This window comes from Aythya fuligula, chromosome 9 (genome assembly GCF_009819795.1).
Source record: "Aythya fuligula isolate bAytFul2 chromosome 9, bAytFul2.pri, whole genome shotgun sequence".
In the NCBI taxonomy this organism is placed as follows: domain Eukaryota; kingdom Metazoa; phylum Chordata; class Aves; order Anseriformes; family Anatidae; genus Aythya; species Aythya fuligula.
This window is the reverse complement of record NC_045567.1, coordinates 13,859,469-13,872,492: the sequence shown is the minus strand read 5'-3', so window position 1 is coordinate 13,872,492 and position 13,024 is coordinate 13,859,469. Positions and strand designations below refer to the sequence as shown.

General features: G+C 44.6%; 1 protein-coding gene across 1 annotated transcript; it reads right to left on the bottom strand.

The window, feature by feature from the left end:
* Positions 1 to 205: 205 nt before the first annotated feature.
* LSG1 (large 60S subunit nuclear export GTPase 1) lies at positions 206 to 12,201 on the bottom strand. Its single transcript, XM_032193547.1, has 14 exons — positions 12,127 to 12,201; positions 11,909 to 12,026; positions 11,642 to 11,762; positions 11,100 to 11,186; positions 10,044 to 10,130; positions 7,920 to 7,980; positions 7,088 to 7,264; positions 5,400 to 5,816; positions 4,999 to 5,100; positions 4,044 to 4,187; positions 3,594 to 3,717; positions 2,954 to 3,033; positions 2,186 to 2,359; positions 206 to 830 (listed from the first exon to the last, which is right to left on the bottom strand). The coding sequence occupies exons 1-14, from the start codon at positions 12,199 to 12,201 to the stop codon at positions 651 to 653; spliced, it is 1,947 nt and encodes a 648-aa protein (XP_032049438.1). The 3' UTR covers positions 206 to 650.
* Between the last annotated feature and the right edge of the window lie 823 nt (positions 12,202 to 13,024).

Below are 13,024 nucleotides of genomic sequence, written 5' to 3'. Positions count from 1 at the left end.
TGTTTTAAAATACCAGTGGGAAGTCACACAGAACACAACTGATACCAGCTCAGTGTGAAGGACACAAAAGCAGCATTTTCCTCGTATGGCATTCCGTGCTCTGCTCTGCCTTAGGCTGGGAGATAGGAAGTGGTTTCAGTGCAGGATTTCACAGTACAGGGCTCACTGAGCAGAAAAGGAAGAAGGCAATAAAGGTTCTTTTAAAGAAATTTTTCAACACACTGAAGTATTCTGTCAAATCAACAAATAAGCTTACAAAAACGGAGGATGAACAATAGTGTCTCACAGTGTAATAAACATCACTCATTAAGATTCAACTGTTTAAAGATTTTAGTCAAGTTTTACAGGGCTAGCTTTGATCCCTAGTTATAAAATACATCCTTTATGGAAGGAAAAAGCACTTCTGCACCTATCTTCTACCACTGAAAGGACTTCTCAGCAGCAGTCAAATGTCCGGGCTGACTTCCAGATAACACGAATGACCAGGTCTCTTTTATTCTCAGAAAGGATGAGCTCCGAGTATCAGAGCCCATTCTTATCAAGGCCAACCAGAGCACAGAGCTTGCAGGTGAGCCAGTGATGCCCACTTAGTTCGTGCCTGCAGGACAGTGCAGACCCTGCCTTGGGAAAGCCAGATAGTAGTGGCACGGCTAAGCCTCTAGATGCTTAGTGAGCCTGCGAACTTTCTCCTTCTTGTTCCTGTTCCCGTGTTTTTTCCAGGGCTTTCCCACCACATTCCCAGAATTGGCTGTAGGCACAGACACAAGGCCACTGCCAGGCCGGTACCCCATTGTAGCCCGGGCTCCTTTCATCAGGGCACGAACATTCTCCTGGAAAGGAAGACACAGTGACCAGATGAGAAGATACTTAATCACAAGGAACTGTGATATGTTAATAAAACCAGACACAGGCAAGTTCAAACTCTACAAGACTTGCTCAGGCCCCAGCTCCAGAGCTGCAGGAAAGGTCAAGCTGTGCAGCTGAGTAAAGTCTGCCAGTAGTTCCCAGTTCTGCCTGCAGCCATGCCTCACTGAGCCAGGTCCTCAGTGCTCACCGCTGCAAGCAGAGGCAGAGTGTTTACAAGACACTGAACTTCGACAGACATTAGCTGTGGCGCTAGGACTGATTCTCACAGTCTCTGCTTTGCACACAACACATTGTCTCTGCAAACAAATCTGGCGTCTGTGAAAGCCAGAACCTAAAATAACTTGCTGGAGTCTGGAGCGTGGGTAGCACTGCTGGGGCTCACAGCCAGACGTGCCAGCACTTTGGGCAGCCAGAGGAAGAGTCTGGTAATCCCAAAAATTCTTTTCAGGTCACAGCTTTCTGAAACAGCTTGCTGTTTCTGAAAAGGGTCTGAGTTTTTGGTTTCAAAATGCATGACTATCTTTAGCTGTGCTGAAACAAATACTGTTCATACCCAACTACTCAAGCTGAATGGATCATGCTGTGACACATTTACTTCACTGCTAAACACTCCATTCTGATCTCTGTCAGGTGTGCAGACTTCATCAGTCATGCATTTGACATTTCACTACAAGTCATTAATATTTCTTTTCAGTAGTGTAGGTGCAGAACAGATCCCTGTGGGACCTAACAAGAAGCATGTACGTTCAGAGAAATTCTCATTTTCCACTTCAGGACTTCTCAACTCAATTTCAAATCAGTTTCTATGTTCTATTCTTTCTTTCTGATTTTAAGTTCTGAATCAAAATAACCTCACAGTACTAAACTTGTCTTAAAGATGGTTATTACATCTCCCTCTAAATACATGATCTCAAGAAAGAAAAGTAAGTTTGAAGGACCTTAGTTAGTCCAAAACCACACTCTTGGTTGGTTGCTGTGTCATACCACCTCTTTCCTTTGTCTTTCTTCCCAGTCATTCTCCTGTTTGCTCAAGATTGATGTTAGGCTCATAATGACAAGGGTCACCCTGCTGACACTTTAAAATCAACTTATGTGCTCCTTATTAGCTTATCTTTCAGTCACCTAAGACATTCCCGGTGACTTATGAGATAATAAAAAGAACACAGAGCTCTTGGGTAGAAATTAGGTGTGGATCTCATAGCTTTTAACACCATTAACTCAACCCAGCAGCCCTCCACCCTCAAAGCTATTTTTTCCAGTAATTATGACACACCAGTGCCGCTGTAAAAAATTCCTTTGAAATTTCCCCCAGAATTACCTGGTGGAAAAATGTTTTGTCCACCACATTTTCAATTTGTTTTACTTTGGTATTCTTCTCAGGCTTCGCCTGTCTGCTGGCCTGGACAGTTCTGCTGTCTGGGCATCTTTTATGCTGGTGCTGAAAATCGTTTGGGTCAATGCCAGGAGGTGGATGGCAATATAACAGCTTCCCCTGTGAAAACAGTGGTGTTGAGTTGTTATCAAAAAAGTCAGAGAGACCCCCAGAGAGGAAAAAGAACAACTTCAGAGCTAAGAAGGGCCCCCAGAAGTTCAGGGCCTCACACTGGCAGACTATCAGTACACCTGGTGTCTCTTTCCAGGCAAACCCCTGGTTCAACTTCTAAGTTAAAGCACTGTCCCACTTGAAAGCATCACTCTCAGCTGCAACATTCAGCTTTGAGCAATGCAGTACGAAACTCTCAGAGGAGTACTGGAATATCCTATTAAGAAATACTCAGTGATATGTTGCTGAGAGGTGCTGTAGAAGCATGCAGTACTACAACACTCAGAACTGCAGTCCTTCGTGCCAAATATTGACCCAACTAAACAAAATGGTTTCATTTCCAGAATACCTGCTCCCTCTTTTAAAGGGATCATGATTCCATTTATTTAAAACATTAAAATAGTATGATTTAAGGAGTATTTTAATGTACAGCGATTTTATCCAAAGAAAGTGAATTCACTTTATTGTTATTCTTCATGCTGGAGTGAAACCTTCAGTTTACCTCTTATCAGGAAGGAAAACACAGATGCAGAAAGAACTTACATTGACGTAGTCTTTTAACACGTATCTAGCCGATCTTGGCTGGTCTGGCTGTCCATGGGCTGTCATAAAGCCTCTCATATCTGGAAGACAAATCAGAAGTACATTCCATGTCAGTACGAGAGAATTAACACATTCTTCTTGTCTGCCTAACTGCACGTTTGTATTCTTCCTCGAAAAACAAAAAAACAAAAACAAATAAACAAACACAACACACTTCCTCAGAAAGAGGTTTCTGTTGGGGAAAGCATGAAGTAAAGGAGAATTTCGCTGACTGCAGAAGAAATGCAGAAGCATCCTAACCTAAAAGGAATGATGTGAGCTGACATCTCCCTACCACCAGAAAATCTGTGTTTTTTTTTTTTTAATTTCTTTTTAAAACCAAAGATAAGCTGCATCAAAGAATCAGACAAGGAACATAAACCTTCACTGCATTCTTCACAGCCTAATTCAAGCCACAGTTGATGGGAGGTATCAATAAAGACGAGAGTGACAGAGAACAACTGGTAGCTTCAAGGATACAGCAGCGTACTACTGGCAGGTCATTTCATGAACCTCCTCAATAAAAACACTACAGCTGTTCTCCTGCCGCCATGTTCAGGAGCAGGCACAAAGTAAAGGTTTTAAAGGTATCATCACTTACATCCGTATGCTGTTAGCAGCTCTTCAGCTGTTGGCTTTCGATCTGGATCCTCATCTTCCCTTGGCCTTATGATACTTATTCCATAGGTTGCTTCCAAAATGTTTCTTGGGATATGCTGGCAAACGTAAGCTAGTGAAGGAAACCACCTTGTGCTTTTTGGCTACACGAGTAATCCTGCCCATGTCACTCCAAGTGCACGTTAGAAATGGTTATGGACTTTGGCACAATGCAAAATTTATTTTTTTTTTTTTGGTCAAAAAAAACAATGCAACTCTGCTAACAGGATAAACCAAAAATGAGGCAGGGAACAACAAACCCAGCAGGGCTGTGTTATCCAATATGCTCTCAATGCATGACCACACAAATGCCTAGCAGGGCTGGAACATACTACATCCCATATTCCATATCCAACACTTGCAGCCACCTTCACAAAGCCCATGCAAAGGATATTAAAGAAATGGGGGGGACGTGGTCCCTCATCTGGTCTATGGGCAGAATTCCAGAACAAATCATCTCTGCTTTGGTGGAGATGAAAGATGGCATCACCAGACCAGGGCAGTCACAGAGGCACAGGCCAGGCTCCACATACAGGGTCTACACAAGAAATAATCAATGAGTTCACCAAGGCGAGGCAGTGTCCATGGAGGAAAAAGAAACGAGATCAAATGCATTGATGAAACAGAGATGCAAATGAGAATAAGCAGAAATTTTACTAACAGCTATCTGCCCTGCCAGCCCCAGCCAGTGAATTAAAAAAATCCCACGTCAAAGACAGCAACACTTCCAGGGTTCATAAATAAGGTGTCCAGATGGGGGCAGCAAGATCTTCAGCTCTCCAGTCTGTTGGGTCACTGCCTGTCAGAGGAGAAGCACTCCAGAAACCTTTAAGGTGTTGGACCTTTTGAAATAGGCAGGAGACCGCAGAAGTACAAACATCACAACGTTCACTGTAGCACTGGAGCTGCCAACCCAAAATTATGAACTTGATCAACATCAGGCATAACTAGACTTATTCATAGCAATGACTGAGGACAAGAAGGTTGGTTTGAAGCATGACCTTAAGCTACTCAGAGGAGCACTTAGTTTTCAAAGGTTCTCTCCTCAAGGCCAGAGTTGAAAAAAGAAGGGCCAAGCTACCTAAATAAAATTAAGACAGAGAAAATATATTCCACTGCACAGCAGCTCTCTTGAAAGATCCTCAAAGCATAACAAGAGTTTGGAAGCAAGGACTCAAGTTTCAAAATGATATACACCGAGCCCACTCTCTCCAACTTAAATGCTGGTGGGCAGAGTTCAGGTTGGCAGACAGTTCTCAGAGAGTCCACACAGCTGCAACTATTTCACAAGGAAGTTCTCTTCTACCAGGGAACAAAATAAATAAAGCAAAGCTCTTTGTCAACAATACCTGAAAGTGTTTCGTACGTCCTGGTGTAGCAGACACTGACACCTTCTTATCTCCAAGGATTGTGTTGATGGTCGAACTTTTGCCTACGTTAGGGTAACCCACCTAGATAACAAAGTAGAATGGTAACAATAGTATTAGGCAGGGTCATTCCGGAATACCAGCAGAGCTCTGACAAAAGCACTTTAACAAATAGTATTGAAAAATCAGGTCAGCAGCAAAGAATACCAAGTTCCAACACTGTAGAATTAATCTTTCCACAAAACCCTTAGTAACTTGCGCTTGCTAGTTTTTTTTAATCCTTACACAAAGCCAGGTTACAGGATGAACATTGCCCATGGAAGGTATATGGAATTAAAACTTAGATTTAGCAAGTTCCATTTTAAGCACAAGGTCCAACTCACCAGTCCAACATTTACTTCCCCATCCTTCACCCTTGGTCCATTGTGCATGGTTTTGAAGATCTCCAGCAGTTCATTTCTCTGTACCAGATGGCTGAAGTTCTTGATGTTCCTTTTCTGCTCCTGCACTGCATGTTGCACTGCAGTACCATCAGTTCTTTCTACTCTCTTTGGGGCAATACCATTTACTTTGCCCCCACCTTCATCTTCAGAACAGGTTTGCCAGGCATCCTCTTCATCATCTTCACAGTCTTCATATTCGTCACTACTGTCATCATCACTAACCAGAACTTGGTATTGCAAAGCACTGCCCGCGGATGTGCTTTCTGCACTGTTGTCTACTGTGTCATCTTCTTCTTGAGTGGAGCTTTCCTCCTCAGAATCACTCAGGTCCTCTGCTACATCTTCAGTACCTAGTTCCTGTGTGAACAGTATTTCACATGTGAAATTTAAAGGTGGTTCTAAGTCTTGTACTTTACTGTACTTACTGCAGTGCAATCGCATATTTTTTCATTATCCAGATCCCAAGGACTGACAATCCAGTCCTAATGTCTCACTTTTTTTTTAGGGGTCTTAACAAGGATTTGGAAAAAACTAACCCACTTTAGGAGACTGAAAAAAATATTCCTGATTGTATTGTTAGCTTCACTGTGAAGGTATTAGAGATATCTCTCTCCAGGACCACAATTGTCAGCGTGCACACGCTCGCTTCCTTACACATAGCAGCAGCAGAGCCCAGCAAATAATTTTTTTTAATTTGTCAAATGTTCCTAGTAATAGGAATGAAAAAATTTCCAAATGTCCAGAACACAAAAATGTTCTGTCTCGTATCTAAACATAACAATAATTTCTAGCTGTCTCATTTTTAGTCTAAACCATTACATTTCTTCCCTGCAAGCAGTTCACATTTAAACATAAAGACCTTTTCATAAGGGCAGTAATTTTGACTTTTTAAAAAAAAAAAAAAAAAAAAAAAAAAAAGACAAGAGAACCAACACATTTTACATCAATCTGTAAAAACATTTTATCCAAGAACTGTGAACCAGCTGAACAGGCTACATATTTTTGAAAGGAGATAATGGATATTCCATAGCTGAGTGGCAATGGCTCTAACAGAAGAACCTAGCAAACCCTGAAAGTGGAATTTATTGATAACATATAACTTGAGGCAGCAACACATTTTGTTCCACTGTGCAAGAAAGGTTTCTCAGTTACTTTAGGTTCTCAAAGAAACACCACCACTCAGCAGGAGAGAAAAATCCTCTGTATAGATAACCACATACCTCACAGCATCCCTCTTGGAAAGGATTCCAACTCATTGAGGTATTGTTTACAGACAGATATACAAGGACTGTTTCTGTAGCTATTCATCAGTAAGTTCAAGAAACAAATTCACATTCTACTTCAATATTCTTTACCATTTCATTAACTTTGAAATTGCAAGCTCTATGAACAGCGACAGAAAGGTGTACCGCTTCATTCACCATTTTAATTTCCTCGTTTTTGTCTCTGAATCAGTTATTAAAATGCTGTTTTAGAGCCAGTCAGGTCTGCAGAGAAATCCTTCCATGAGACAAAGCCTCTGCCTTTCTTTCCTAGAAAGGAGCTCAGGTATATCACAAGCTTAACTGCAAAACAAGTTACCAGAGGCAGCCAGCACACACCCAGTTCGAACTGGTCATTTACAGTACCTTCTCTTCTCCAGATAGCCGTTTGCACTCTGCCAAAGCTGACCAGAACACCACTTTTACGCCCTCTTTCTCAAAGAACTGTGCCCAAGCAGCCCGCTGCTCTTCACTCAGCAAATCCGCTTTGTTTATCAGGATCATGTTCTCCTTGTCGCTGCTGACTTCCTTGACATAACTTTCCTGAAGAAAATAAGAGAAAAAAAGTAGTTCTTACTCTGGTCTGGACTCCTCCCACAAGGCGATATAAAAGCAGCAAGGCAAGTTGTCACATCCAGCTCCATGCGAGTGTAGCTAAGCTTACTGGCCCTTGGGCTAGATAGATCTGGTGTTGAGCAGACACCACAGGCACAAATGGGAGCACGCAACCACTGCAATACAGGTTGTTTCTGGCCATGCGTGCAAACGTCTTGTCTGCTTAGATTGATGGCAAGACATTAACCAGCACCTCACAGCAAGAACTCTTAAGATCAACCGTTTGAGTAATTTCATATTGCATTGACGCAATGCAATGATGAATGCATTGACTGCACTGCATGATGGAATAAAAATGGATGGTTAAGTGTGGACACTTCCAGAGCACAGTCAGGAGCAGAAATATATCTGCAATATAACACCAGCAGAACTGTCTCTAAATCAACTATGTTTTGTGTGAAATATCAAAAAGCACTTAAGAAAAATAATGTAATGCCAGAATTCTTGAATAGTAAGGTATCCAGTTAAACACAACAGCTGAACAGCTTCAGCATATGTGGCTTAATGTATTGAAAGAAAATAAATCACATGAATAAACTCTCAGAAATAAAAATGAAAATAGTCAAGAAGGTGGTTTACTTACCAGATCTTGGCATCTAAACAGAAGGGGGTTTCGAGCATCCACAATCTGGACTACAATGTCGCTGCAAAAAATAAAAAGAAGCCCCATGAAATACTCCTCCTTACACTGCCACAAAAAAAAAAAAAAGCAAGAACACTTTACTCACTTTCATTTTTTAAATGAATTTTACGTTTTAATTATATTATCTTATTATGTACCTTTACTGAATTAACAAAGTGTCTTAGCATTCCACATGCCCTAAGAGAGCCACATTCATGCCACAAGGCAGCATTGCTGTGCAATACTTCTGCTTGTCTTGCTCAGCTAATTCTCCGGCACAGTAAGCAAAGGGAAAGCAGGTATACATGGTTTGCCACCTAACCTTTGGAAATGTTCAGCAGGCAAGAACAAGACTACAAGTATTCTATCACTCAGAATGTTACATAGCTTTGTCTCTATCTGTTCTCAGACCCAAACTGCAGCAATGTGCTACAGAGGAAGAAGAGGTGGTTTTCCTACACAAGAAGATTTTCCAGAACACTGTTGTCCCCTTTGCATGGGGGAAGATGTACAAAGTCTCCAACAAATGACCTGAAGATACTGAGCATTTGCTGTCAGATATCTTCAAAATTTCTTTTGTACTCTTTGCTTCACAAAAAGCATAGAACAGTGAAAGAAGTCTTACACTTCAATAAAACATGTTGTTCCTCCATGTAAGAAAGGCCTTGTAAGTCTGCTTTTAAGAAATCCAGCCATCAGGCTGCCACCACATACATGACAAAGACTCATCAGTTCTATGTGCAAATTAAATGCAATGGCTTCAGATATGAGCATTCATGTCTCTTCTTTCAAAAGGGTGGGAAAATATAACTACATCATCTTCCACTAGAACTTCTCCAGTTACTTGATTTAAAATACTGGTTAGCAGATGCTGATTTTATTTGTTTGATGATTCTATTTGTTGTTTTCTGTTAGCTCCAGACAACTTCAGAACACTACAGGTTGAACGGCGGGATTTAAAGTCTCACAAGACAATTACTTAAAAATAAATAAATAAGAAACCCCAAGGAAGTCATTACATAAGTCACATGGGTACAAAGTATTGCACATTTACAGAAATTCAGAGATCAATTTGAAAGACAAATGACACCATGTACTGCGATAGGATACAGAAAAGTTATTGAATGACACTGCTGGGAACTAGCTTGAAACAGTGATGAGAAAAGGCTGACAATGAATCAAATCTAACTGGCAACAGAAGGGACTGGGTGACTTTCCCATTAGGTTCTAAGACAGTATACTCACCCTACCTGAAATAAAGAGCTGCAAGAAGAGCCAAAAAACATTAATAACACTTTCCAGGCTCAAAACACACACTCATAGGGCACATCATGATATGCTGTAGCAGATGCTCCTGACCCAGCCCTCACAAACTCAAAGCCCTGGTAGCACCCAGCACAAAGACACTTCTGTGAAAGGATCAGCTCACCATGACCTCACTGATGAAGTATTTTTCAATTTTATGAAAATCAGAAGAGATTCTCAAACTTAATTACTAGTGAAATTAAATGCCCCAGTCAGATTAACTTAGGAAAAAGCACTCCTATTGTATTACAGCTCTGCAGAGCAAACAAAGCTATTTCTGTGATATGACAGGCTGCTGCCTTTTCTCTGCATGACAAGAAGCCAAAGACCAAGAGGCTCTTTCTTTCTAAATGCTACTTCGTTTTTCTCCCTTCTCTCCCGCCCCTGGAAGTCAGGATACAACTGTGTGGTTAAAAGAGAGGGGCAAGGGTTAATCTTGGCATAAGAGCTCAAAGAAACATTCTTAGAAGATGCCTCCCACACAGAGTTACTGGAAGAAGCCAAGAGCAGCAGCATCTGAAGAATCACTGGAGACTCACAGTGAACTGTCTGCAGAATTGCCATGCTGAGAGCTAGCGTGCACTATCAGCTGCTCTTCCTGACGTCACCTTTTGATCGCTTCAAAACAAAATCACTTCAGTGCTGATAACAGAACATTACTTACTGTAATTGCTTTTCCAGTGCTCAGAAACTTGATATGTGGCTCAAAAATTCAGTTCAGGAAAAAACATTAAACATTACTTTTAAAAAGCAGGCAGTAATTTTTTTTTTTTTTTTTACCTTCTTTCAATGACTCTCCAAAGTTGACGCCAAAACTCCAAGTTCCGTTCAAATGGGGTTAGAATTAACTTTTTTTCTTCCTCAAGGCTATGGTAAAACAGAGTAAAGACATCATATTTGGTGCACGTCAGGCAAAAAGCACACCACTGGCTCTTCCTTAGGCCCATGAGACTTTAGTTACAGAGAGAGCTATCAAAATCAGACTCAAATGCAGGTACTGTTTCTGCTAGTTTTGCAAATAGATGAGGCACCCAGGTAAAGTCATGTCAGTGGCACTGATTCAATAGGAACACAATGGCTCCTGACTGTACCAACAGGGAAACAGTAAATAATGAAAAGGGCAAAAACTCATCAAAAGACTTCCTGTGAAATTTCAGAGCTGTAGTAACGAACCTGGGAAGTTATCCCAAATGCCAGCAGTTATTACGCAACCAAGTATCATCTTGAGAAAATAATGCATTTCAGGCCAATACCTGAAATAGCTCTATACAATCTTTAACTCACTATTAGCAGAGCCCGAGCGACTTTGCTCAGGGCAAAGCAGGCTCACTGTGTGCATGCTGATACAACCTAACTCCCCAGGCCAGCAGAGGCAGCACAGGACCAGCACAATCTGCTGTAGACAGAGCTGGCAGCACCACTCTCAGGGCAGCACTGCTGCTCTTAGATGACACATTCATCACTCCAAAGTCAAGAGCACAACACACTCCGTCGTGAACATTAGGGAATCACAGGGGCAAGGCTGAATGCAGTACTTTTAAAAAAGCAGATAACACAGTTTGGAGATTGAGAAACAGCAGCTATGGGTAAGCAGTGCAAGAATTTGGGCTGTAAGCAGTACAAGAATGTGCACGCACAGTAGAACCACGTGCAGCTCACCACAAAGGTGTGTCTGTACTGTGACTGGGATGTCCAACCTTCTAGAAGAAGTAAAAGGAGCCACTGAGAAGAGGTTAATTTTAGATGTCTAACAAGGATAAGTACAACCCATCTCTTCCTGGGGAAGGATCCAAATCTGAACAGCCATACACCACACACTCGCAAATGCATACTCACTGGGCAAGTTGTCGCCTCCATTCAAGAAAGCTTTCCCTCTCAGCTTGTTTCAAGTCTTCTGCACTGGTTGTCCTATCCCAATATGGCCTGCAACAAATGTATTTTGGAGCAGATGGTCAAAAGTTTTAGTGGTTATACCAGTTATATTATTATAACAAGCATCTACAAAGAACACAGGTACCACATGCTCAGTTACAGTGACGTCGTTGTAGGTCACACGTACAGGCAACTATTTTCTGCTGCTTTAAGTACTTCTCATTTCCTTGGTCCCTTTAAACCCCGCCAGCTAAAGCGAAATGGACATTACCCTACACACAGCGTATCTCACACAGTTATCTCCCCAACTGAGATTTGCAGGGCGTTGAAAGCAGAGGATTCACCTCTCTGTCTATTGCACATAAAAGGTCTGAAAGGTTTGCTGGGTGGAAGGCCAGGTCACGGCACCCCCCAAAACACGGGGCTGACAAAGCAGCGTCCCCAGGCTGACAGAGCCCACACGGGAGCCCACCACCTCAGCGGGCGCCCAGCCCAGCATCACCCACCTCCTCGGGATGCGCAGGAACCGCCGGTTCTCCTCGTGCAGCTGCTGGACGTGCTGGGCCTCCTGCGCCGTGAGCAGCCCGGTGCGGCTCTGTGCAGACACAAACTGGATGTTCAGCCGCTCTGAGGGACGGGACGGACAGACAGAGGAGATCACACAGAGCCTGATGTGCCTGGCAGCACCCCTGCTGCCTGCCCCCATTACCCCAGCCCCCCTGCCCCAGCCCCACAGCCCCACAGCCCCCCCCCGGCCCTTTCCAGCCCCTCACCGGCCACGAAGCGGGTGCCGGCCAGCTCGGCCGTGGCCAGGAACTCCTCCAGCGGGCTCTGCTCCACCGCCGACCGCTGCTCGGGGCCAGCCTCGTCGCCCACCTCGCTGGCGTGCCGCTGCCGGGACGGGACAAGAGGCCGCCGTTAGCCCGCACCGATACCCCCCCGGCCATACACCCCCGGCCATACACCCCTGTCCCCATCCCCGCCGCCCTACCCATGAGGCGGCCCCGCGGCGCCCCGCGCCCCGCTGCAGGCAGCGGCCGAGCCCCGCGCCCCGCTTCCTCCCCATGCGGCCCGCCCGGAACCGGCCGCCCGGCAACCGGAGCTCCCCGCAGCCGCCGCTCCGCCGCGGCCCCGCTGCGCCGTTCCGGGGAGGGAAGGTTCCGCCCGCTGGCCCCGTGGCCGCCCTGGGTCTCCCCCTTGTCCCCGTCCTGCGTCCCCGTTGTCCCCTCTGTGTGTCCTGCCCGGCCCCGCGGCCGCCGCTCGCTGCCCTGTCCCGCCGGCTGTCCCTGTGTGCAAAGAAAGGCTCGGTGGGACGCCCGCAGCCCGCTCAGCTGCCTCTTTCCCCTCGTTTTTTCCCCAAAACCACCACACAGAGGGCACACGGTGGTCCTGGTGCCTCAGGGGACCCTCAGCAGAGGACTGAGCCAACGACCCGCTGCTCAGCACCTCACCGGCTTTCATCCAGCCTCCTTCCACAAACCCACCTCAGGCCTTCAGCAGGGTGCATCAGCAAGGGTCACTGCACAGAGCAGTGCTGAGGGAGACACAGACTAGGTGGCCAAGTGACAGAGACAGCCAAGTCTCGGCTAGGTCCTTAATTCCCCATTTTTAACTGCAGCGTTCCCCAGCCCACCCATCGCTGTGCTGTGTCTACCTCAGCAAGATGGTTGTACCTCACCTGGCAACCTGCTTCTCCTAGATGACATTTACTGAGGAGGAGTAAATGTCTTCTAGGAGAAGACACAGGAGCTGCGTAGAGGTGGCCTGGATACCCATGCACATACATTAGGGGCTGAGAGCTCGGGACAGCATGGAGGAGATGAGTACAAAACCTCCAGCAGCACAGCCCCGCTTGGCTGCACCACCAGGCTCCTCTGCTCCATGTTAAC